Genomic DNA, 25,183 nt, shown 5'->3' on the forward strand with positions numbered 1-25,183 from the left:
CAGAATTCCATTCCAAGAAATGGGGATGGAACTCAGGGTTTGAACTCAGCTGCTCTACCACTTGAGCCACACTTCCAGTCCAGTTTGTTCTGGTTATTTTGGAGATGGGGGAATCTCTCAAACTATTTGTCCAGGCTGGCCTCGAACTGCAATCCTCCAGATCTTAGTCTCTCAAATAACTAGGATTATAGGTGTGAGCCACCAGCACCCAGCCTGAAATATTTTTTGAAGGCAAAAAAGCCTGAGAAATAATCTGAATGCTCGGAGGGGACTGGTTAACAAATTGTACATACATTCAGCCATTAAAAAGTATATTGGGGGGCTGGGTGTGGTGTTATCTACCTGTAATTCCAGCTACTCAGGAGGCAGAGATAGGAGGATTGAGATTTGAGGGAAGATGGGGCAAGAGTTAGTAAGACTCCATGTCAAAAGCAAACTAAAGCTAAAAAGGCTGGGGGAGTGACTCAAGTGGTAGAGCGCCTGAGTTCAAACCCCAGTACTTAGGAAAAAAAAAAAAAAAAAAAAATATATATATATATATATATATATATATATAGGCACTGTGACCTTCAGTCCCGGGTACACTGGGGTCTGAGGCAGAAGCATGACTTGTGCCCAGTAGTTCCAGACCAGCCTGGGCATACAGTAAGACACCATTCAAAAAAAAAAAGTAAGTTGGGGAGAAGGGACTGAGAGATGCTGGCCAAAGGGCACAGAGTTTCAGTTAGACAGGATGAAAAAGTTTTGAAGTTCTACCCTACAGTTTGCATGGTGCATAATTAATAATAATGTATACTGGAAAGTTGCAAAGAAAGCTCTTAAATTTTCCTTCCATAAAAAAAAAAGTGAGGTGATGAATATGCTAATTAGCTTGATTTACAGTGTATACACATATCAAAACATCACATTGTACTCCATAAATATATATAATATTATTTGTTAATTATACTTTAATAATGAAGGGAGTATGTTTATATAATAAATAGCCTTTGTAAAATATTTGCAAAACATATGTTATAATATGTATGTATTTATATGTATACGCATATATATGCATATAAAGTCGAGAAGTAGCTCAAAACACCAAAAAAAAATCAAGATGAAAAAGATAATCTCCCGCCCACAAAAAAAGCAGGCAAAAGAACACGAACGTTTTTCACATCGGTAGAAATATACATGAACGAAAAGATATTTTCAAAATTCTCTTCAAAGAAATGCAATTTAGAGCAATAATGAGCTATAATCGTGTTTCTACCAAATTGGCAAAGATTAAAACTGACAAAAATTCTGGCATTGGAAGGCGTTTGGGGTAAAGTGTGCCCCCTGCTGGCGAGAATGATAAGTGTCCATCCTCTGCAGATCACCGGCAACGTCGTCAATACATACATATATATGTAGGTATGCATGTATATGTGTGTGTGTATGTGCGTGTGTATATATATGTGAAAATTGAAAAAATATACAAATAAAATTCTGGGGGGGGCGCCGTGGGCTTACTCCTGTAATCCTAGCGACTTCAGAGGCTGAGATCAGGATGCTAAAAGTTTGAAGCCAGTTCAGGCAAATAGTTCGTGAGAACCCAGGGCTCAAGTGCTAGAGTGCCTGCTTTTTGAGCTTGAAGCCCTGAGTTCAAACCCTAATACCAGGGCTGGTGGAGTGGCTCAAGTGGTAGAGCACCTGTGTAGCAAGCATGAGGCCCTGAGTTTAATACCAAGTACCACCAAAAAAAAAAAGTACCATAAAAAAAAAAAGGCCAAGGGGCTAAGGCATAGTGGCTTGTACATATAACCCCAGCTACTAGGAAGGCAGAGATGGGGAGAATCAAGGTTTGAGGCCAGCCCAGGGAAAAAGTTAGTGAGACACCATCTTAACTTACAAACCCAGCATGGTGGTGTATGACATCTGTAATCTACTGGGGGGAGCATAGGTAGGAGGATCTTGGTTCAGGCCAGACCCTCAAAAACTTGAGATCTTATCGAAAAATAACTAAATAACTAAAAGCAGAAAAGGGCTGGGTATGGCTCAAGTGATAGAGCATCTACCTAGCAAGCTTGAGGTAGTGAGTTCAAACCTCTGCACTGCAAAAAGAATGTTATTTTAAAATAATATTTATAAATTTTGAGGGCCTAGCTCAAGCGGTAGTGTGCCTGCCTAGAAGGCACAACACCCTGAGTTCAAACCCCAGTAACGCTGAAAAAAACCACATGTAAACTTAGAAATAACAATGGAAGATGTTTATACATGTTCACTGAGAAAAGCAGAATCAAAATGTAAACCACAATGAAGCCAGGCATGATGGCACATGCCTGTAATGCCAGCACTCAGGATAGTAAGTTGGAGGCCAGCCTGGTCAGCAAGACCCTGACAATAAAAAATAAAAAGGAAGAAATCAGTGAGATCTTAACAAAGTACAGTATAAGCTCTGTAAGGAAATCCATCAGTGGTTGGCTCTGGGCGATTAACCTACTGGGCGATTAACCTACAGAGTATGTATTGCGCCAGGCCTGGATGCTGAGCTGCGTGGTGAGCGAGCACCAGGTGAGGGAGCCACGTGTGCGCACGCACATTGCACACTGCACCACCGGCGCGTTTGCGGCAGCGATTGCGCACTTGCCTTAAAGAGCAGGGACTGTGCTTGGCGTCCAGGTGTCCCCAGCGCACAGCACCCGCGCAGGCTCTGAGCCAGACTCAGCCCTGCTGCGGTGGAACCCTGCCCAGGTGCGCGGACGCCTCTCGGGTCGTGGTGGGGCTCTGGCGCCCCAAGTGCCGGGTTCAGGAAGTGCACGTGTATGTCCTAGCTACTGCCCAAGGCCGGTGTCTGCTGAAAGAGAATGGTTTCCTTTCTTTGAAGCTGCCTAGCCAAGACAGGGATCCCTTCATCGAGCGCTCCAGCCCTTCCTCTTAGTATCCTTTCCTGAGACTGCATGGAGGGTCTCAGCCTAGGGGATTTCCAACATGACTAGCATGATATCTGTCCTTTCATTAATTTTTTTAGGTTTTTTTTTTTTTGGTACTAGGGTTTGAACTCAGGGCCTCATGTTTGCTAGGCACGAGCTCTACCACTTGAGCCATTTCAGCCCTCTTTTCATTAATTTTTTAAAGTTATTTTTCAGGTGGTCTCACATTTTGCCCTGGGTGTGTGTGTGTGTGTGTGTGTGGCCTGGCTGTGATCCTCCTTATACCTCCCACATAACTTGGATGACAGGTTTGTGCCACCACACCCAGCTTTTATTGGCTGAGAAAGGGTCTCCATAATTTTTTGCCTGGCCTGAACCATGATCCTACCAATCTCCACCCCCCAAGTAGCTGGGATTACAACTGTGGACTACCACACCCAGCACCGTCCACATTTTTTGTTCAGAAGGGAGCATAATGTCACAAGAGCAGGGGTCTGCAGCCAGACCTTGGGGATCTCTGCCACCTGCTGTGTAGCTTTGGGCACATTCACTCTGAACCTCCACTTCCAGGGCCAAAATGGACAATAACCATCTTTCACGATGGTGTAAGGTTCAGATGAAATGGTGCAGAAATGCTCTGGGAACCAGAAGGCAGGAGAAAGATGGATTACCACAGCTCACTTTCCCTGTTCTAGGCCCTTCCCTTCTGTCAGCTCATGCTCACAGGTCATAAGCCATCTTCCCCAGAGACTCCTGCTTTGCCTGACATATCTCTTTGTCCCCAGCAGTGAGTCTCTGACTCTGCTGGAGTGAAAGTTCCCTGAAGACACTGAATGTGTGGCCTTGCTCATTTCCCTGTCCCCCAAGCTGAGCACAAGGTGATGCAAAGGGACATTAGCTATTCCTTTGCAAGGTAAGCTCTACTCCTTTCCTTCTGCCCTATCTCCCAGCTTCCTTGGGTCCTGAGATGTCACCCTCAGACTGGGTCCATATCATGTGTCTTTATTCATGCTCAGCTGATGGTCCCACTTAGAAGGTGCTGATCAGTGCCAGATGAATGAAGAAGGTTGGAAAGGAAATGCCCTCCTTGGTTCTATCTCTCTGAAGGGTATTGGGAGGCAGAGCCCCAGCGGATGGTTGATACATAGGCCAGTCCTCTCTGTCAGGCCCCACAGAGTGCCAGACACACATCTGAGGTGTTCTGTGGGCTTCATCACTTGCTGTGCCCCCAGAGGAGTGAGCCTGGGCAGCAATGAGTGAGGATGCAGCCACCATGCGGCACTCTGTGTATACGTGTCTGTCCCTCAGAACACACCACCAACAAACAGACACCACAGCAGCCAGGGATAGAAACAACTAGTGTATTGATTTGGGGAGGAGAAAAGGGGTGCAGATGGGAAATGGAGAGGCCAGGGGCTCCTTAGTGTTTGCCAGTAACTACTGCCACATCCCCTTGATCTCTCTTACCTTCCTCCTCTGTGGTAGGGCCTCAGCAGCCTCTCACCCTTTCCAGTAGCTTCCCTCTCTCTCTTCCCAGCACCCCCCTTGACTTTGACCTCCAGTAACTGGACTGAGCCCACCCAAGCTCTAAAGCTAGGAGAAGACAGGCTTACTTCCTTCCCCTTTCTTCCACCCCCTCCCCCATTGCATTCCCATCTCTTGTCTAAACGCAATACAGAAAAAGCAAGCACAGCTGGTACCTGGGGGAATCAACTCACCCCAGGGCAGGGGCAGAGGTGGGGACTGGGAATAGGGCAGGGTGAGGAGCCTCACCCAGGTGTAGTGGAACCAGGCCGAGGCCTGGCTCAGCTGTCCTCTCATTCTGAGACTGATCTGGCAGTTGACCAGCTATCTGGAGGAGGCTGGTGGAGAGGACTCCATGCCTGCCTCTTAGGCACCATGTCACAGGGTCCCTGGGGTGGGGGCAACAGCCAGGGTAGCAAAGCAGAAACTAGGCTTGGTAAAAGCACCCCCTTCCCTTGGCTTCAATAGGAAGCCCTTTTTGGTTTTAAGGCAGATACAGAGTTTCCTGGAAGCAGGGAAAGGAAGAGGGAGAAATTAGGGTTGAGATAGAGGCTTTTTTTTTTTTTTTTTTTTTGCTTGTGTTTTTCCTTCAATATAAAACCACTGTAGAAAATAACTTCTCTTAGAAAAAAAAAATATAGAAGAAAAAACCGAAGGGGATGTTTTTCTTTGGCTTCAAGCCTGCTCCCATGAGGTGTAGGGCAGGGGGTCAGCATCAGGTGAGGAGGAAGCAGATGGCCTCCACCTTGACCCCTGCCTGGCAGGTCCCAGATTACATGATGCTGCAGTTCTGGGGGCTCTAAGAGAGAAAAGAGAGGCAAGGTGTGAGCAGCAGTGGCTGGGCCTATCCTCATCCTCCCTTGACCCCACAAGGGAGGTGGTATCTCCCCATTTCTCACACTCTAGCCCTGTCCTGACCTCAAGTCTGGGGCTCAGACAGGAGGGGCAGGATACAGGAATGGACTGTCTAAACTAAGGCTGCAGGGAGGGGGCTCCCACTCCCCCGGGGTGCGGAAGAGAAGGCTCTCCCCCCAGAGGGCCACCCCATCCTACCTGTAGGATATGGAGGCAAAAGGATGACTCACCTGGGTTCGAGGGCTGGAGTTGCCCAGGATGTAGGAGCGGGTGACCATGTTGTCCCCGAAGCTACCCCCACTGCCCCCCACACTGCGGTAGCTGCGAGTGACTGTGACACTGGAGGCAGAAGAGCCAGAGGAGATGGATCCGCCCACCTGGGCTCCTGAGCCGCTGGCAGATGCCTTGTCGGCAGGCTGCCCACATGTCCCGCACAGCACGGTGCGCGAGCGCAGGTTGTACTCAGCGGGGTCCCCCGAGCTGCTGCAGTGGGAGCCCTGAGGAGGGAGACAAGGCTCAGGGGGGACGGCGAGTCTGGGAGTGACTGCTCAGGCCCAATACCCAGGCTCCAGGCTCTTGGAGGTTCCCAGCCACTGGGCAGGAAGGTGGGGCTCTGCACCCAGGGAGCCAGAGGACAGTGGGGGCTTGGGAAGGCCAGAGGCTGGGAGGAAGGACATGGAAGAGGAGAATGGTCAGAAAGACTTGGAAGAAGAGAGGTATGGCTTTGACTTTTTATAAATCCTCTAAGTTTAAGAGGAAAAGGGGGAGGGCAAGCTTCTAGGGCAGCAGGCATGCAAAATTAATTTAGGAGAGGGATAGGAATGAGAGAAAACATTGTTGTAGGGAGAATGAGAAGACATGCATGGGACAGGACTGGGGAAGGGGCAAGAAAGGAAATGCATGCAGCAGGAATGGGAGAGAGAGGCAGGGCTGGGTGCCCCATCTCAATCCTCCATCCCCTTCCCAGGAGACAAATCCAGACCTCGGTCCACTGCTCCCATGGAAATACTCCATGGCATCAGAAAGTTCCCACTCCCTTCCTTACCAGAGAAGGGCACCCAGTCACCTGGGTTCCCTGTTCAAGGTATAGGGAGGAGAGAGAAGAAAGGCCAGGGCAGCGAGTGAAGTTCCAAAACATTCTTTAATGAAAAGACTTTGGCATGGGAGATGGGGAGAGGCTGCCCCAGGCCTAGCTGGGTTGCCCAGTGCAGGCTGGGCCTCAGCGGCGGCTGCCACTCACGTGGTGGTGATGGAGCAGGTCATCTCCATCCTCATCCTCGTCGTCCTCAACCACAGTCACTGAGCGCACAAGCTTGCGCATGGCCACCTCCTATAGAGACATGGGACCAGGCCCAAGGATCAGGGGATGAAGGCTGGGAAGGGTTATGCAGCCTATCTACCCACACTAACCATCTGGAACCTTTCTGTGGCCTGCCCTTTGTCTAATAGCTTGCTGCTCACTCCATCCTCTGTGGTGCTGGAGCTAAGGAATTTGCTTCTACCCAGGAAGACACTGTCAGCTCTCTGGATAGGAACATGGCTCTATGTCTAACTACCCTCACTAACTTCCACCCATCATGCTGCTGGGGGAGGCTCTTTTGGTTTTCTCAAAGTGACCCTGAATGAGCTCCCATTTTGGTCACTAGGGGGACCCTTGACCAGCAAGAGGCAAACCACAGCATACTCACTTCCCCAGTGGAGTTGATGAGAGCAGTGCGCAGGCTGTTCCCACAGCCCCAGGTGTTCTGCGCCTTCCACACCATGTCAGTAGGAGGACTATGGGTAGCCCCAGCTCCTGCAGCCCAGATCTGGGGAAAGAGGATTAGAGAACATTGCTCACTCCAGTGCTCCCGTCCTCAAGCCAACCCATCTCCATCTAAGATCACCCCAGAGTCCCAAGCACCCTGGCACTCACCGTCACCACCTGTCCAGCTTTCAGGGTGAACTTTGGTGGGAAGCGGTAAGTCAGCAAGGGATCATCTCCATTCTGGCGCTTGATCTGCCAGTTGCCCATGGACTGGTCCTGCCAGGAGGAGAGGGAAGAGTAAGGGGGGAAGGCTCAATCCAGCTCTTGGGTTTATATCACACAAGGGCCCAGGCAGGCTGGGCATAGTGGTGCACAGTTATACTCCCAGCTATTTGGGAAGCTGAAGCAGGAGGACTGTTTGAGTGATCCTCTCAATCTAGAGTTCAAGACCAGTCTAGCACCATAGTGCCTTCCTTTCTTAAAAAGGAAAGGAAGGGAGAAGGATGGTAGAGGGAAGGAAAGGGAGAAGAAAGGGAAGGGAAGAGAGAAGGAAAGGAGAGAAGGGAAAAGAGAAGGAAGGGAGAGGGAGGGGAGGGGACGAAAGGAAAGGAAAGGAGAGGGAAGGGAAAGAAAGGGAAGGAGGGAGGGAAAGATGAGGGAAGGGAGGAAGGGAGAAAGGAAGGAAGGGAGGAAGGACAGAAGGAAACCCAGTCATGTCTGCTACCACCCACATTCATTGAGAGGCTTTCTCTCCACCCAGTCCCCCACCACTGACCTTCCCCGCAAGCATAACAGCTGTTATCCTTATGCTGTGCCAATTATATTTTCATCCTCCCAACAACTAAAAGACAGGAAGTACTATTCATCCCTATTTTACAGATGAGGAAACTGACGCTCTCTGAAGTTAAACAACTTGCTCAAGATGTCACAGCCACCAGTCCAGGAACCAGGAATGAAACTCAGCTGTGTTCCCTTAGACCCTGACCTGGGGCCTACCTCATTGGACTTGTTGCGCAGTCGCACAAACTTGCCCTCCTCATCCACCTCCTCCACTGCCACACGCCCGCTAGTACGAGCGTGCTGCGAGAAGCTGCTGCGGCTCTCAGTGGACTCCAGTTTGCGCTTTTTAGTGATGCTGCCCCCACCCTGTGTCTGGGATGAGTGGGAGGAGGTGCGGCCACGGCTGCGCTGGGAGGTGGGGCTGGGGGACAGGCGTAGCCTAGAGAGAGGAAGACAAGGAAGAGGGGCTTTAGTCAAAGTCAATCACTGGCCAGAGGCCACTGCTATCACCTCCCAACCCCTCCTAGCTTACCTCTCCTCCTCTCCCTCCAGGAGCTTTCGGTAAGCATGGATCTCCATGTCCAGGGCCAACTTGATATCCAGCAGTTCCTGGTACTCATCCAGCTGCTGCTGCATCCTTGCCCGCATGTCAGCCATCTCTCGCTCCTTCTCCGCCAGCAGCCGCCGGCTGGTGTCCCGCTCCCGGGCCAGAGAGTCCTCCAGGTCCCGAAGCTTTGCCTCCTTGGCTGCCAGCTTGGGTGGGAGAGATAGGGAGTCTGGTGAACTTCCAAGAGCCCCAAGTATGGAGAGGATTGTGGGTAAGGTATAGGGCACCCAGAATCTCTAGGCTCTTATCAAAGCCCATGACAGGCTCTGTGGCCTTGGCCAGTAATCAGGAAGCAACTTCGCAGTATCTAACTGAAATCTCTTGTTCTGAGGCTAGACCTCATTTCCTCCTATCACAAATGATGCAGCAAGCTAGAAATATGTTGGTGTTTTAACACCTGATACTAAAGAGCATTATCTGTGAGTTAGGGAGGATGAGAATGACCTCTATTTTCAGATGGGAAAACTATGGCTCTGAGGATGAGGGCGAAGAAAGAAGGGATACTGGAACAGCAGACAGGCCACAGACTCCAAATCCCAGTCCATGGTCCTTTGGGCCTGTTCTGATCCTCCCCTTCCCTCTCCTGCTTACAGTGCTTCCATGTGCATCCACCAGGACAAATTGTCCCTGCCCCAGGGGTGGGCTGGGGCATCACCTGCTTCTGGAGCTGGCTGAGCTGGGCCGAGAGGCTGTCAATGCGGATGCGGGACTGCTGCAGCTCCTCGTGGGCAGCCCCCACTAGGTTGCTGTTCCTCTCAGCAGACTGCCTGGCATTATCCAGCTGCAGGGAGAACACAGAGTTAGTACTGCAGGGACTCTAAGGAATGGCATTACTGCTGCAGCCTCAGATCCTAAGCCACTGCTGCTTCCCTGAGCTCCCTGCTACCACCTGCCTGTCCCCCAAGGCGTATCCCAGTGTGGGCAGGGGTAGGCTGCTGAGGGCAGAGGCAGGGAAGGACTTGGGGGAGAGCAAGCACCTTGGCAGAATAGGTCTTCTCCAGCTCCTTCTTGTACTGTTCCACCTGGTCCTCATGCTGGGCCCGCAGCTCCTGCAGAGCATCCGCCAGCCGGCTCTCAAACTCACGCTGCTTCCCATTATCAATCTCCACCAGCCGGGTCTCATGGCGCCGTTTGGTCTCACGTAGTTCCTGGAAAAGTTGGAGATGGAAATCAGAACTGACTCCTTAGAAGTTGAGACCCAGAAGGCCAAGCTCCCTGGCCTGCCCTAACTCCACAAGCCCCATTAGCCCCACTAACCTGGGAGCAGGGTGCAGGCCACCCCCCACTTCCCTTCCATTAATACAGGAGCTCAGGCAGGTGAGCTCTGCATACAGCTGATCCCCAACCCCAAGACCAGTGTCTGTCACTACCCAGTCCCAGCATCCTGGCTTGCAATACACAGTCCCTACCTCACTGTAGATATTCTTCTGGAAGTCCAGTTCTTCCTTAAGGGTCTGCAGCCTGTTCTCAGCATCTACCCGCCGTAACATTTCATCCTGAAGTTGCTTCTTGGCCTCACCCAGTGCTGCCTCAAGCTGCGAGGAAGTAGGCAAATGTCAGGAAAGGATCTCAGGCCATGAGCTGGAAGGAAGCTGAGTGGTGGCTGTTCCCAGGCATCCTGCATTAACAGGTCTGGGGGAAGTGAAGGCCCGGGGTGTCCACGGAGTCAAGGGCATCCACTCACTCACAGTAACTAGTCTGGCAGGTAACTGTGCTGCGAAATCAAAAAACTCCTCCACACAGAACTTCCCTGCCCTTGGCATACCATAGCAGTTGCCATGAAGGAGGTGTGTGCAAAGTAGAGAAGGAAAATGAGAGAAGGAAATGAAGTGTGCCTGGTGAGGTAGGGAGCTTGAAGGCCTTCAAGAGGCTGAGACCTGGGAGACAGGTTAGTGGGGCCTGGGGAAGGGCACTGTTGTGACTGCAGGGACAGAGACACATGTATAAAAGAAAAGCAAGAGTTGTGTTTCACAACTCTTTGGGGTCTTCAGAAAGATCAGTACTGCTAAAGCCTGAAGTACGAGGATGGGAGGGGTGTAGAGAAGTGACAGGAGATGTGGCAGGGGCAAGATCATGAAGAGATGCCATGAACAGAGGCTCTAAAGAAACCTAAATAGGGGAGAACTGTGCTGAAAGATTCATGTTGACAAATGCAGGCTGGTAGGTACAGCCAGGAAAGGCTAGGGAGGGTGAGGCTGGAGGCAGACCTGGAAGAGAGGGGCCTGGCTTTGGTTTTGGAGTCAACCTGCAACTTTCTCCCCGTCTGTCCATGGTGTACCGTGGGGACTGGGCCTGGGAGGGAGAGTGACCACTATAGGAGCTTGCCCATTAGAGGCTCGCCTCACTCTAAACAGACCAGGCTATATTACTGGGAACAGATCAGCTTCTCCAGGCTTTTTCCTTAGCTTGTAACATGTGAAACAAAAGCAGAGAATAGATAGCAGTGTTTTGGAAGTAAAGGCCACCATACGCTTGCAAAGCTTCTCATATAGTTTTAGCCATCAGCTCCCCCTTATGGCCACAGTGGCTAAGAAGAGAGAAATCCCAGGCCAGGCAGTTAAATGAAATGGCTTGTGGTTTACTTTAAATTCACTGTGTAAGAGCCCGTAAGTGGCCATAAAAAAGGATAAAATATGGTCTGGATGGGAAAATTGATGCTAGGACAGGTGAATGGCTCAGGGACTATATGACAGGCCAGACTAAGCACCTCTGAAGGTGTGCCAGGGTAGAAGAGTGAGTCAGGTGGTAGGGCCCAGGGGGTGGCCTACCTTGGCCACCTGTCCCCGCAGGTCATGCAGCTCGCCCTCCAACGTGCGCTTCTCACTGAGAGCAGTGCTCAGTGCGGCCTCCTTGGAGTTGAGTAGAGCCTCCAGGTCCTTGAGCCGGGCCTGGGCAGCCAGCAAGTCACCCTCCTTCTTGGTATTACTAAGGAAGAGAGAGAAGAGTGGGTTTCAGAGAATCCTAGGCAGGACCCTATTCCAAGAGGTCAGCTATGGGTGCTGAATCTGCTGTTCTCCAGACTGGCAGGAGAGGGCGTCCTTGCATTAGGTTTGTTTGCAACTGCTTGCCTCTGGGGCTGAGCTCCCACCACCCCCAAGATCCCCCAAAAACCCCTTCCTGCTTCTCCACCCTTCCCATGACTCAGGCCTCAGGAACGTGCCTGGGGCCAAGGGCAATGCTAGATCCCATAATATGAATGCCTTTCTCTCTTTCCCCTCCCATTCCCTCCAAAAGAGACAGGGGCACCTTTGTCTTCCACCCCTTCCCACACAGGGCCTTAACTTTCTCCTCCCTGGACTCCACCCATTCTTGCATTCAGCCAAGCTTCCCACCCTCTGAGCAGTCAGTCAACTAGGCTCCCAGCCTTCAAGGCCACATGTTTCTAATGCTAGTTTGAGCCCCAAACGTGTCGGTCCCTCTCCTCATTCCTTCAACTCATATGCGTCTGTAGGGAAGGAAAGTCTGGCTGGAGTCAGGAGATCTGGAACAAGAACAATGAGGTGTGACATTGACCAGTATTGGAACTCCAGTTTGGACAGAGTCCTCAGAGAAGGCTGAGCCCTACCGATTGGCCTCAAGCCTCAGCATCTGGCTCCAGATGTGGTTTCCAGGTCCATCTGGCCTTTAGCTTTGAGCCTTCCTATTCCTCAAAGTGGGCAAAGTTGTACCTAGGCCCAACCACACAGGACTGCCCCTGTCTCCCTCACCTTATTACTTTTGCTAATAAACTGGAAAAATAAATAGAGGTCCTATTGCTTAAAATCTTGGGGGAACAGGAGGTCAGTGACTCACGCCTGTAATCCTAGCTACTCGGGAAGCAGAGATCAGGAGGATTTAGGTTCAAAGCCAGCCCTGGGCAAATAGTTCTTAAGACCCTATCTCAAATAAATAAATAAATAAATAAATAAATAAATAAAACCTTCACACACACACACACACACACACACACAAAACCTTGGCGATGGATGCCACTGGCTCATGCTAGTAATCCTAGCTACTTGGGAGGCTGAGATCAGGAGAATCGTGGTTCAAGGCCAGCCCAGGCAAATAGTGTGAGAGACCTCATCTCCAAAATAACCAGAGCAAAATGAACTGGAAGTGTGGCTCAAATGGTAGAGCCCGTGCTTTGCAAGTGTGAAGCCCAGAGTTCAAACCCCAGTCCCACCAAAAAAAAAAACTCAAACTTGGGGGTCCCCAAGAATTTTCCAAACATTACAATCCCTTCACAAATAAAGAATGAGAGTAGGCAGAGATCCAGGCAGTGGCAGAAAATATTCAAGGGTCTAGTCCTAGCTGCCACCTGTAAGCACATCAGTCCTCAAGTATAAGCCTACCACAGCATGTGGGAAAAAGGAAAACCAAAATGTGGCAGGCAAGAAAAACCCACCCTGGGGAGGAGAAACACAGCCCTGCAACATTTTTCTCCAGCTACAAAAGCCCTAAGCTTTATGAGGTCCAACTACTCACTCTGAAGCAGAAGAGAGGCTAGACTTGCGGAAGCTCTGGAGAGAGGAGACACTTAGGGGATTTCAAGCAAGGAGCCAACTGGGCTCTGCTAGTCTGGGAGGGGGGAATAAAGGAACACTCAGAGGGGCAGGGGAAGGGTGTGAAAACCTGCAGGGAGCTCCCCTAGCCTCTGTGCCTGCCTCTGTTCACCCTTCATGACAAGTTGTTTAAGTGCAACAATGTCTATCTCCTGAAAAGAGCCCCTTCCAGAACGGGAGGATGCTTCATCTCAGTCTGAAAAGCTAAAAATAAAGTCAAAACCCAGCTCAGGTTTTGGCTGCCATCCGGCCCAGCCTCTGGCTGGGAGCTCAGCCCCAACTTTCCATGACTTCAGAACTTTTCCGAAGCTGAAGCAGCTCCAGGGGGAGGAAGGAAAATGAAGAAAAACCGCTGGTAAAGTGAAGCGACATGCAGACACAGACTCTGAGCTCCTTGGGCCAACTCCAAGGCTAGCAGGGGCTTCCCAGAAGAGGCCTCTCCACCCTGCAGGCCAACAGCTGCAGCTGGCTGTATGAGGACTCTCAGAATTTAGAGAACTATCTTACAGTCCCTTCTGCTCAGCCTCCTCCTTTTACAGATGAGGAAACTGGAGTGTAGAGGAGTTTGGATAGCCCTGTGTGACAAGCACTGCAAACGGGTGTAGTAACAGTGTTCTATTCTAGAGCCACTGATATAGGTAGGACCCTCTCCCTCCACCTCACTACCTTCCAGAAGCTGGGAGGAGGAATAGAGAAAACCCCCCGTGCAACAACACTCCCTAGTCCAGGCAGCCACAGCTGGGAGAGGCAGGGAGGCAGGAAGGAGCCTAGGCCAAGATAGTTTCAGACCATGCCTCAAGGGCATCTCCTCCCTACTTCTGCATCTCAGGCCTCTTAGACACACCAGAGATGGAACTTCTGGGGGTGGGGGAGCTTTTTTTTTTGGTGGGTTTGGGGTTTGAACTCAGAGCTTTATGCTTGCGAAGCCCCACTGCTTGAGCTACACCTCCAGTCCCTGGGATTCTCCTTGGTAATACCGTTCCTTGCAGTGCCCAGCAGACACTGAAATACATGGTACCTGTCTTCTGGGAGCTTATAGTCTAACACACACAGGAATGGTTTTTTCAATCTAGCCCTTTTACTTCCTGCTGCTCCCAAAAGTAGTGGTGATGGCAATAATAATAATAATATACAGTCATGTGTCACTTAACAACAGGGTTACATTCTAATAGGTGTCATTAGTTGATTTCATCATTGTTCGAATATCATAGAGTATGCTTGCACAAATTGAGACAGCTGTCACTAGACAATAATCTTATGGGACAGTATGGAGCCATCTTTGTTCATATATGGGGTCTGTCATTGACCGAAACATTGTTATATGATACTGGACTGTAACAGCAAACACTTTCATTTAATCTTGACAACTATCCTCTGAGATAGGTGCTAAATGTGATTGTGGAAACTAAGGCAGAGTGAGTTATGTCCAAGGTCCTGCTACAAGTAGATAGCAGAGATGGAAATTGATGCTGTACCGATTTAGCACATGCCACAACATATTGGCCTCCAACTAAATTAAGAGGATTGTTTCCCTTTCTCTCCTGGTTGTTTTGACTAGCGTTGGAAAGAGGTGATAAAAGGACCACAGAAGACATACCCTGAAGATGAGAGAAACCATGAGCAGAGAGAGGGAAGTGACGAAGAGCCTTTGTGGTTTTCCTAGTCAGGCATGGGGAGCTCCCATCTGCTGGGTAGAAGCCACTATCACCTATGAGCTTATGACTCAGATCTCTGAAGTTCTGTGGCCAGGGAACCACACGCACATCCTAAGAAATGGTCAGGGGTAATACAAAACCCAGATTCTCCTAACTTTCCCCTAGTCCTACCTGTCCATTACCAAACGCCATCCATTTCCTTCCCAGTACAGGGCCTCAGACCTAGCAGGGACCAAAGCAGACACCAGCCAGGCATTTGGCCTCTGGGTGGTGGTGCTGCCCAGGTAGCACTGGAAATGGCATAAGGAAAGCTGAACACATGCTCAACCCCGTGCTGGGTTGGCAGAGCTGACAGGGTGGGGCAGGCCATGGGAGTTGGGAAGGGGTGGGAGCCTGGGGTTCCTCAGGTGACTCATGTTCAGGCAGACAATACCAGGGCAGGGGTCGGGAAATCCTCTAGTACTCACAGGGGAAACCCTGGCCTGCCTTAGTCCTGCCCCAGGCCCCGTGCCATGCTGTGGAGGGCCAGCTTTTCCCATGGCAGCATTGTCCAGGCTTCCCAAGCACGGGAGTGTGGCTATATCCCAGTTGCCTCCAGAGGCAAGAAAGGCTGGGCATCCTGTTTAACTCATCCCAAAGCTGACTGAATGGGGAGTGGGGAAGGGGAGCAAAGAGGAAAAGAGTAAGGCAACCGGGCATGGTGGCCCATGGGCACACCAGTAACCCCAGCAGTCGAGGCTGAGACAGGAGTAGATTGACTTTAAAGCCAGCATGGGCTATATAGCAAAACCCTGTCAAAAAACAAACAAATAAACAAACCAACCAGGCGGTGGCTTGGGTCTGTAAATCCTAGCTATTCAGGAGTCTGAGTTCAGGAGGATCGAGGTTCCAGAACAGCTAAGGCAAATATGAGACCCCCATTTCCAATATAACCAGAGCAAAATGGACTGGAGGTGGGGTTCAAACAGTAGAGTGCCTGCTTTGCAAGTGCGAAGTCCTGAGTTTAAACACCAGTCCCACCAAAAAAACAAGCAAATAAAAGAGTAAGAACTGATGGAGGGAGATAGGCAAAGTTGGGGTCAGCTAGGCTGAGGCTGGCGACCAGTTCCCCTCTCTTGCTGCTTTGGGAAGAAAGGCAACAGGCGCAGCAAAGGAGCTAGGTGGGCACCGTGCCAAACCCAGGCGCTGACCCGCCCACTGAGTCATCCTCCTCAGCCCAGCTCCGATGCCAGATATGGAAGCGGGCGGCCGCAGGCCTGTTTGGGCCTGGTTGCCCCGAGCAACGAGCTAGGCCTGAAGGGAGTGGCCTGCGTTTCCTCTCCTGGCCTGGGAGAGGGACAGCGCAACAGATTCTAGACCAGAGCTATAAATAAGAAGTGGGCGGGGAAGACGAACCAGGGGGCGGAGAAAGAGCCAGCCCGGCCCTGGGACCGCCCGCCCCGCCGGTCAGTCCATCCCGAGAGCCCGGCCTCACCAGCCCTCGGTGTTCCCCATCGCTGCGGGGTGCGGTCACCGGGAGCGGAGGCAGGAGAGCAGAGGTCTCGCGCCCCCTGGGCATTTCCTATCTCCCAGGAAAGGGCGCCCCCTGTGGCTGGGCAGAGCCGGGCGTTCCAACTCCTTCCGGGCGGGCGGCTAGACCTCAGCCTAGTGGATCCCTCCCTTGAGATCCAGCAGCTTCCGCGGCCACCCTAAGCCATCCTAAGTGGACTGCCAAGTTCCTGCCACCCCTCGGGTTTTTGTTGTTTGTTTTTTCCTAATTAACAAGGCGGTCAAGGCCGGGTGCGTGGTGGACATACTTGTAATCCCAGCATTAGCGAGGCTGAGGTAGGAGAATAGAGTTTAAGGCCAGCCTGAGTGACGTGAGTCCCTGTCTCAAAACAAACAAGCAGTCAATTCCCTTCATTTAATTTTTTTTTTAAGTATGTGTACAGAGCTGGTGGAGTGGCTCAAGTAGTAGAGCACCTGCCTAGCAAGCATGAGGCTCTGAGTTCAAACCTCAGTACTGCCAAATATGTGTGTGTGTGTACACATATGAATGACCTCTATAAAGTATATTCAATATAGAAAGCTTTATGTATTTGATCCACCCCTCTTTGTTCCAGCAACTCCTCCCACTGTAGAGCTTTACTCCCTTCTTATCTCCCTCCACACCCATTCCCCACACCGCAATTGAGCTCCACCTCAGCTGACCCTTGACCTCTGTTTTTACTTTTAGCTGGTGTTTTACCTGTGGGGTTCCAGGCCTTTTCTGTATGTGCTCCGAATGTCCTGTGACTAGTTAGTTCATATGCTCAAGGCTTCTAGACCAATTTCTGTACTTTTACAGATGGACAAACCAAGGTCTGGAGAAGAGATAACTCAGGTACGAAAATCCTGCCCACCAGGTCACTGAGGACACTCACAGCAACAGGGACAGAACGCAGAAAATGGCTGGTGGTGTAGCTCAGTGGGAGAACACACGCTTAGGAGGCCCGAGGTTCCATCCTCAGCATAAAAAGAAAAGAAAATGAGCTGGGGACCAGTGGCTCACACCTGTAATCCTAGCTAGTCAGCAGGCAGGGATCAGGAAGATCATGGTTTGAAGCCAGCCTGAGCAATTAGTTCATGAGACCCTATCTGAAAAAAAAAAAAAAGGCTGGCCCTGAGTTCAAACCCTAGTACCACCAAAAAAAAAAAAGAAAGAAAGAAAAAGAAAAGGTAGAAAATGGCCATGCACAGTGGTGCACACCTGTAATCCCAGCACTGGGAGGCTGAGGTAGGAGGATCTGAGTTCAAGGCCAGCCTAGACTACATAGCATGCCCTCTCTCAAAAAATAGAAAAAGAAAAATGGTTGGCATGATGCAGGAAGGCTGAGCAGAGAATAATAGACAGGTCTAGTTAAAGAGCCTGGAAGACCCTAGAGTGACAAAGGCCTAGTGAAGCTGCCTTTCCTGAATTCCCTCAATCACTGCCCCCACACATAACTGTGTGCAGCCACCAATGGTTACCACTGCTTGGTTTCTTGGCTGGTCTGTGGGTCTGTAACCACTTTAAAGTAAGGGCAGAGTGTGGACAGCCAGCTTCCTCACCCCGGCATTCAAGGTACTGAACCGCTCTGGAAAGGAGACCTTGAAAGGAGGAACTGAGGTAGGGGCAGGTATTCCAGGGACTTAGAAACTTCTGAAGCCTTCCCCAAACCCCACCCTGTGAAGTTCTGGATGTCTTACACTTGGAAAGCACATGATAGGTGCCCCATATGGACCACCCTCAACCTCTATACACAGGCACATGTGCCCACAGCTGGCAAGGCTTGACTTTGGCACGCCTGTCTTGGCTGTGACACCCAACAAACACGCCTGGGGTCTGAGGCACCTCAGATCCCCTTCCAGGGCAGTCAGGCTCCCAGTTGTCCTTCCTAAGACAAAGCCAGTCTTAATTCCAGGCAGAGGGAGTGACTGGGATGGGGGCTCTGGTGCCCAGAATGGGGATAGGAGGCCTATTGACATGTTCAGACGAAACTCCAGCAGGTCTGGCAGGAGGCCAGGCCTGAGTCACAGCTGCTGGGTGTATCAACGTGGCATTGTGCTAAGCAGGAGAAGTCTGGGGCCACAGGCCAGAGCACTGTGGTCCTAAGCAACAGGCATCTGGCTTCGTCTTCAAGCTTACCCTGCAAAGTCCCCTGTCAAAGTCCACTTCCCATCTTCCTGGCCTATCTTTTTCTAGAAGTTATTCCCGCGTTGTTACAAAAATACAAGGATGGGGCCTGGGGATAGACAGGGAGGTGAGAGGGATGGCCTAAGAAGAAGGTAGAATGTCCTGAGGAGGGAGGAAGGGAAACCACTGGCCAAAAGATGGGGCATTTAGGGGGTCCTCACCAAAAGCTGACTCAACAGCGCCTTCTTGGGACTTACTAGCTTTCCATCTGGTGGTACAAGATTATCAACCCTGACAGCATCAGGAGTAAGTGGGAGCCGCACCCCAAGGTCAGAAGAGGAAGTGGGGGAGGGCCTAGAAGTTCTGGTCTCACTACATTCCAACTAAGCTAGGAAAGATATAGCCCTCTCTCTAGGCTGGCAGGAGGTGGCAGTGGCAGTGGAGGAGCTTCAGGAAGAAGGGAGAGCCTTTTCCATTTCCAGATAGCCTCCTAGCCACTGCCCAGAAGCCAGACCTCTTGAATGAAAAGTCTCTAGTTCCCCTGGAGTCCTTAAAGGGACTCTACTTGTCCTCCACCAAATGCACACCATTATTCCTCTTTGCTGCAACTTGAATGTAGTTCTGAAGGATAGACTACCCCTCAGCCACTTCTTTCCTGACTGGACAAGTTTTCGGTCTCCTGTCCACTCTGCACTCTGCCCTCCACCGTGACTCAGCTCCCCTGCTGGGCCTGGGATCCCAGCCAGACTTATTCCTGGCTTCAAGAGGCAGGATTCCAGCTTCCTTTCCCATAGCAAGACAATGGCGTGGGGAGAACCCCCTCCCCAAACTTTGTCCCCTTTCTTAAGGGACTGGTAAGGTACAAGACCTGCTCATAGCCCAGCTTCAGGTTGGGAAACCAGAATGGGTGAGAAGTGGGCAGGTCAAGGTCACTGTGCACCTCCCTCTGGCTCCAGGCACATGCTGTCTAATCTGGCCAACTAGAGAGTCTAGCCTTCATTAGGTCCTTCCTTCGAGCCCCCAACGCAGGCCAGTTGATGCTAGGCGTCATTCTCTCCCTGTCCTGCTACATGACTGGACACTCCCTGTCCTGCTACATGATACAGCCCTTTCCACTGCCCTGAAGGGGGAGCACTGAAAATGAATCGTCTTTCCCAACCAGCAACAAAAACAAAGCATATGCCAAGAGGGTAATGTCACAATAATTAACCATTTCTAAGAAACTGTCTTTGAGAAATAGAGACTAGTGTTTTTAATTCCACTGCCTGTGGGAAATACTGCTATTGAGAATAGCACTGTCTATTAATTATATTTATATTGATTATATTTGACTTTACTACTAATACCTTGGTATTTTAGAGGACTGTTTCTCTCTCTGAAGGCCATTGTACTACTTGGGAACCTAAGGGATCTCTGGGGAGCTTCTGCTCTAACTCCCTTTATTTATTTATGAGACAGGGTCTTGCTATGTAGTCCATGTTCTCCCTTTCTAAGGAAATCCAGAGAGGGGAGGTGATTAACTGAAGATCATACAGCAATTTAGTGGCAGGGCCAAGCCTAGAACTAGGAACATAGGGCCAGGGCTGTTGATACTGCCTCACACTAGCTGTCATTCTGTTGGTGGGCTCCTTACCTCTTACTAAGGTATAGCAGATACTGCTCCATCCACAGATGTCTCCAAAAACATCTGAGACCATGTCAACTTCTGTACATTACTGGGGGCCAAAGAGGAGAGGATGAGAGGAACTCTACCTAGTGTTAGGGCCTCTGAGACAACTGGTCTTCATGCTGCAGCTGCTGGTGATAAGGGGCTGGGGAAGAGGGAAGTGAGGGGGAGGAGAGGAGAGGGCACAGTTGGTAGGTAAAGGCATCTCCTACCAGTTGTCTCCTCAGCTGTCCCTGGCTTTAGCCCTCTCACTGAGCTATTAAATCACTGGAAGCAGGACTAGGAGGGGGAGCAATGTGCACATCCCATGCAAGACTCAGACACCTGGAGGCAAGGGACAGGCACTAGGGACCCTAGTAAGGACTGACTCTTTGGCTTCCCTTGAGCATCCTAAGCATTTCTCAGCCCCCCACCCCCAGGTTTGGCTGCCATCTTCTTTTCTTTCCTTCTGCAGTGCTTGGGTTTGAACTCAGGGCCTACACCTCGAGCCACTCCACCAACCCTTTTTTTGTGATTGGTTTTTTTTTTTTCAAGATAGGGTCTCACGAACTATTTGCCCAGGCTGGCTTTGAATCGTGATCTCTACTTCCTGAGTAGCTAGGATTACAGGTGTGAGCCACCAGCACCAACAGAATCTCCTTTTCTTTTAATCACAATGTGAACTGGCAGGGGAGTGGCAAGTGAGGTGGAGCGGCAACACCAGGAGGCACCCTCAGGTAAGGGAGACCCCCCACCTCCATTAACCTAATGTCTCTGCCAAAGGGCACAGCCTCCTTCAAATCCAGGTAATTCCCATGACAGCAAAATCTCATAACAAGTCCCATGATAATCTTAAGACAAATTACCAGCTTCCCAGAGCTGACTGTCTCATGATCTATGGCCTGGCAGGGTCCTGGGTCTTTCCAGGTACAGGCTGGAGCAAAGGCCATTGATCAATGTTAACAAGCAGAGCATTAAGGCCCCAGAGCAGAATCTCCAGGCTGCAGAAATGGTGCTAAGCCATGCCTCCTCACCTCACCCCAGATCTCCAAGCTGTCCCTCAAACTAGAGAAGTGAGGTTTAATGGGAAAAGTACCCAACTGGAAGCTAGAAGGCTTGTGCTCAAGTCCTGCCCTATCACCCCTTCCATGACATGGGACAAGCCTCTGCACCTCTGTGGCCTTTGCTGTTCTTGACCTATCAGAGCTCCCATGACCCCTGCCTGCATCCCCCCGCCTGTATGTAGGACAGCCACATAAAGTGGGCAATTCAGGAAGTTGTCCAGCCTGAGGGCCTCATGACGGGAAGAGGTGCTTCTGCTTTGTGGGTCTAGGATCTCCCCATTTCTGACTCAGCCTTCTTCTGACAGTTCCTCACAGGAAGGCACAGACCCTGGCACCATCCTGTAGCCCAAGTCAAAACTCTAGGATCAACTTAGGCCAGGCACTGATTGCTCACATCTGTAATCCTAGCTACCAGGGAGGCCGAAATCAGGATCATGGTTCCAAGTCAGCCCAGGCAAATAGTTCGAGAGACTCCCCCCCTACCCCCACCCAAGCTCCAAAATAACCATAGCAAAATGGACTAGAGGTGTGGCTCAAGCTGTAGAATAAGTACCTGCTTTGCAAACACAAAGCCTTGAGCTCAAACCTCAGTCCTACCAAAAAAAAAAAAAATTGTACAATTAACTTGGCATTCTCACTACTTGTGCATAGTGCCTCTCCTTAGCCCTGATTCTAGGTTTCACCAGAGAAAAGGGACCCCAGGATGCAGTGGGGAGGGGACAGAAGATATATTCAGGCTCCCATCCCTCCCCTTTAAGATATCTGTGGTCTCCGCCCTGTCTCCTGATGTCTTATAAAGCCACTGGGGTAGGAGGAAGGGGGGGTAGCATCTGAGTCATTCACCCAGTTGTCTTGCCTGGGGTGGCCCAGCTCCAAGCCTGGACCCCAACTCCAGGTGGGCCTTCCCTGGTGCTTGCAACCTTCCCATTCTCCCCACACTGAGGTGCCCAAATCTCTTGGGTTCCAGGTCAGAGAGACAGGAGGAGAGGGAATGTGGAAGGAGAGGAGGGGAAGGGAGGGAAGGGAAGGGGAAAGGGAGGGAGGCAGGAAAAGGGGTGGGGGAGAGACAGAGAGAGAGAGAGAGAGAAAGAGAGAGTTGGGGGAAAGGTTTTTTTCTTGGATCCTATAACTGAACAAGGGGCCCCAAACCCCTGGGTGTGGTCAAGGTACTTAGGTTGGGCCAAGGATTGCCACAAGCTCTCACAGATAGCCTTGTATCCCAATTCCAAGACTTGCACTGAACTCTGAGCTCTAATTAAACATTAAACCAGACAACACCTTCCTTCCAGACTTTGGTGGGACGAGTTGGAACAATGTCTTTCTTCCTCCCCCAAACTCTTCATGCTAGTCATTTCTCCACATCAACCTGAGCATAGTAGATACAAAAAGAAGTAATCCTGTTTCCTCCTACTGTGCATACAGGAGACAGACACCCCAATCTCAGTCACATTTGTCTCTACCCCACCAGCCTGGAATCCAGATGTGCAAATCCACCCTCCTTTTCCGGAAGCTCAGCCTCCTCAGTTAGGATCAGTGGGGGAGAACAGAGGCAGGTGGCTAAATATAACAAGTACACACATCACCCCCACCCCACCCCACATGTACTCATACACCCGCCTTGTGTCCCAGGCCTGGACAGCTGCACCAGGAGATCCAGGAGACAGACTTGTGTGGCTGGCTGAGCAAGAGCCTATAGACTCCCCTGGCCCTGTCTCCATCAATGCTTTCCCCAGATCTGCTATTAATGTCCTCCACAGAGAATTGCAAAGGGGGCTTTGGTAGTTGATTGGACTAGTTTAGAATAATAACTCATTGGGGCTCCCCTAGCTTGCCTCCTATCTTTCATAATAACTTAAACTCATGTAATGAATGGAAAAAGGCAGATGATCCCTTTCTGCAGAAATAAAGGTGGAACCCATCTCCCCACACAACTTCCATCCACCCTTCAGGAGGCTGATGGATCAGCCATCCTGCCACCTGGAGCTGGGGGCTAGTAAAAGGTAGAATGACCAACCATGGATACATAGAGTGGTTCCAGGAAGAGCATGAGTTTGAAGATAATTCAAAGGGAGAGAAGAGGTTAAAGCCACTAGTCCCTTAGGGCTCTCCAAGCACCTTCAGTGCTTTTTGGCCTGGGTCTATAGAGAGGAAAGGGGAGCAGAAAGGAAACCAAATTATTGGGGGCTGGAAGAAGAGGGACTAAACTTCCAGGCTCCCTGGAAAAGAAAAAAAGAAGGTGGAGTCAAGTAGGGTGGGGCAGGGTGGGGTAGGGATGGGTGAAGTGGGAGTGGCCTGAAACTTCCAACGGCTGGATTTCAAAAATGTCACTGTATTCCAGCAATTTAATAAGGCAAAGATCAAGATGTCAGCAGCTAAGACGATGGACTTTGGCTTATCTGGGAAAATGAAAGTGGCTCACCCCAAGGAGGGAGGAAAGGACAGAGCCCCCAACCTTCCAAGACAACAGAAAGAAAGCCTGGGAAGGTGCTCCAGTCCAGGGCATAACACAACTTCCTGAGCCTGGAGTTTCTGCCCTCAGTCTCCCTCCCTCCTTTGCATTCCTGGGCCAGGCAGGCCAAGGGCTGTGGGAGCTGCAGGGTTGCCATGTCCTGGAGGTCTCCTGGTGGGCCTGACAGAGTCAAGAAAGGTCCCAGACATTCAGGGAGTGAGAAAGAGTTTCCCAACTCTTAGAAAGAACCAGGAAAAGATCACACCAAAGGAGCCACTGCCTTGCTCCTTGAAGGGGGAAGGGAGGCTGACCTGCCTTGACCCCTCTCCAGGACCACTGGACAGATGCCAGCTTGGAGCTCTGTCTTAGGGGTATCATGTGTTCATCGGCAGGCTGAGTAAAGTTGGCACAGTGCCAAGCCTGCCAAGAAAGTTCTAACAGGGCCCTCTCACCCATTCCAATGTGTTCTGAGTGCCTAGAGTTCCAAGACCTGGCAGGGCCAGTTCTGCCTTGCTCAAGTCCTTCCCCCAGGCTCCGAGTGGCCGTCAAATTCCCATCCTGACAGTATACGTTCCTGTCGCTACCCCTACTTGGCCCCCATGCCCCCACCATTCCTTATATCCCCCACCATCTCCCAAAGACCCCTCCCCTCTCTGTCGTTGACTTCCCCTTGGCAGTGCCAGTCACCCGTTGGGGGCAGTTCCCGGGAAGGAGGAGACTATATGGCAAGGTTATCGGCCGCCTGGGGCCTCCTGCTCCCTTCCTGGAGCCGGCCCGGGGCGCCGGTCAGTGCGCCCTCTGCACTCCGCGTCCGGCAGGCCGCCACCTGGCCTCACTCACCGCGCTTTGAGCTCCTTAAACTCCTCGCGCACTTTGCTCAGCTCCAGCTGCAGGCGGGCGCGCTCCTTGGCCACTGAGTCGAGGGTCTTGCGGGCATCCCCCAGCTCGGCCTCGTAGGCCGCCTTGATGCCGGACACCTCGCGACTGACCACCTCTTCAGACTCGGTGATGCGAAGGCGCAGCCCTGCGTTCTCCGTCTCCAGCGAGCGCACACGATCGATGTAGACCGCCAACCTGTCATTGAGCTCCTGCAGGTCCTCCTTCTCCTGCAGCCGGGTGATGCGGGTGGGCGACAGTGGGGTAGAGCCGGCCTGCGCCCCACTACGGGTGGCGCGCCGCTGGGACGGAGTCTCCATGAACGGCAGGGTGGCAGCACTGCCCGCGGGGCAGGGGGTCCCGGGAAGGGCACGGGGCTCAGACGGAAGGACAGAGACTGCTGAGGGGCGGAGCGTGCCGGGCAGCTAGCTCTCAGCTTGCTCCTGGCAGGCTTAGAGGTCTGGGCCGGGCACTGTCGGACCTCGGGAACTGGGTTGGCTGGGGTAGATGCTGCGCTCCCGCGAACACTCTGAGTCACCGGCGCCCGGGCCTCTGCTCTAATAGGTCCTCCTCTACAGGGGGGCGGATCCACTGCTCTTAAAGGGGCAGTCACCTACCCACAGGGGCAGGGAATAAGTGAGGAGGGCAAGGACCGTCAAACCCCACCTTCTTCTGAACACCCCCGTCTTCTGGCTTCTTAGTCTTGGTTCCTGTCTGCTCAGCGCTCTCAGCTCAAGCTTGCTCCCCCCACCCCCCACTGCTCAGGCCTTCAGGGGTAGAGGGCAGAGCCAAGGCATAGGAATGGGTGGGCAAAGGACAGAGGAGAGGGGAAGTGGGTGAAAAGCAAGAGAGGGTGGCAGGGAGGGGCAGGGAACCAGGAAAGTGAGGGGAGGGCTGAGGCTGGTG

General features: G+C 51.5%; 1 protein-coding gene across 1 annotated transcript; it reads right to left on the minus strand.

Moving 5' to 3' along the window:
- Positions 1 to 4,244: 4,244 nt before the first annotated feature.
- On the minus strand, positions 4,245 to 24,895 carry Lmna (lamin A/C). Its single transcript, XM_020169831.2, has 12 exons — positions 24,242 to 24,895; positions 11,179 to 11,335; positions 9,820 to 9,945; positions 9,388 to 9,558; positions 9,066 to 9,191; positions 8,336 to 8,556; positions 8,020 to 8,242; positions 7,192 to 7,299; positions 6,965 to 7,084; positions 6,517 to 6,606; positions 5,507 to 5,773; positions 4,245 to 5,220 (listed from the first exon to the last, which is right to left on the minus strand). The coding sequence occupies exons 1-12, from the start codon at positions 24,595 to 24,597 to the stop codon at positions 5,194 to 5,196; spliced, it is 1,992 nt and encodes a 663-aa protein (XP_020025420.1). The 5' UTR covers positions 24,598 to 24,895; the 3' UTR covers positions 4,245 to 5,193.
- Between the last annotated feature and the right edge of the window lie 288 nt (positions 24,896 to 25,183).

Source organism: Castor canadensis, chromosome 11 (genome assembly GCF_047511655.1).
Source record: "Castor canadensis chromosome 11, mCasCan1.hap1v2, whole genome shotgun sequence".
NCBI lineage: Eukaryota > Metazoa > Chordata > Mammalia > Rodentia > Castoridae > Castor > Castor canadensis.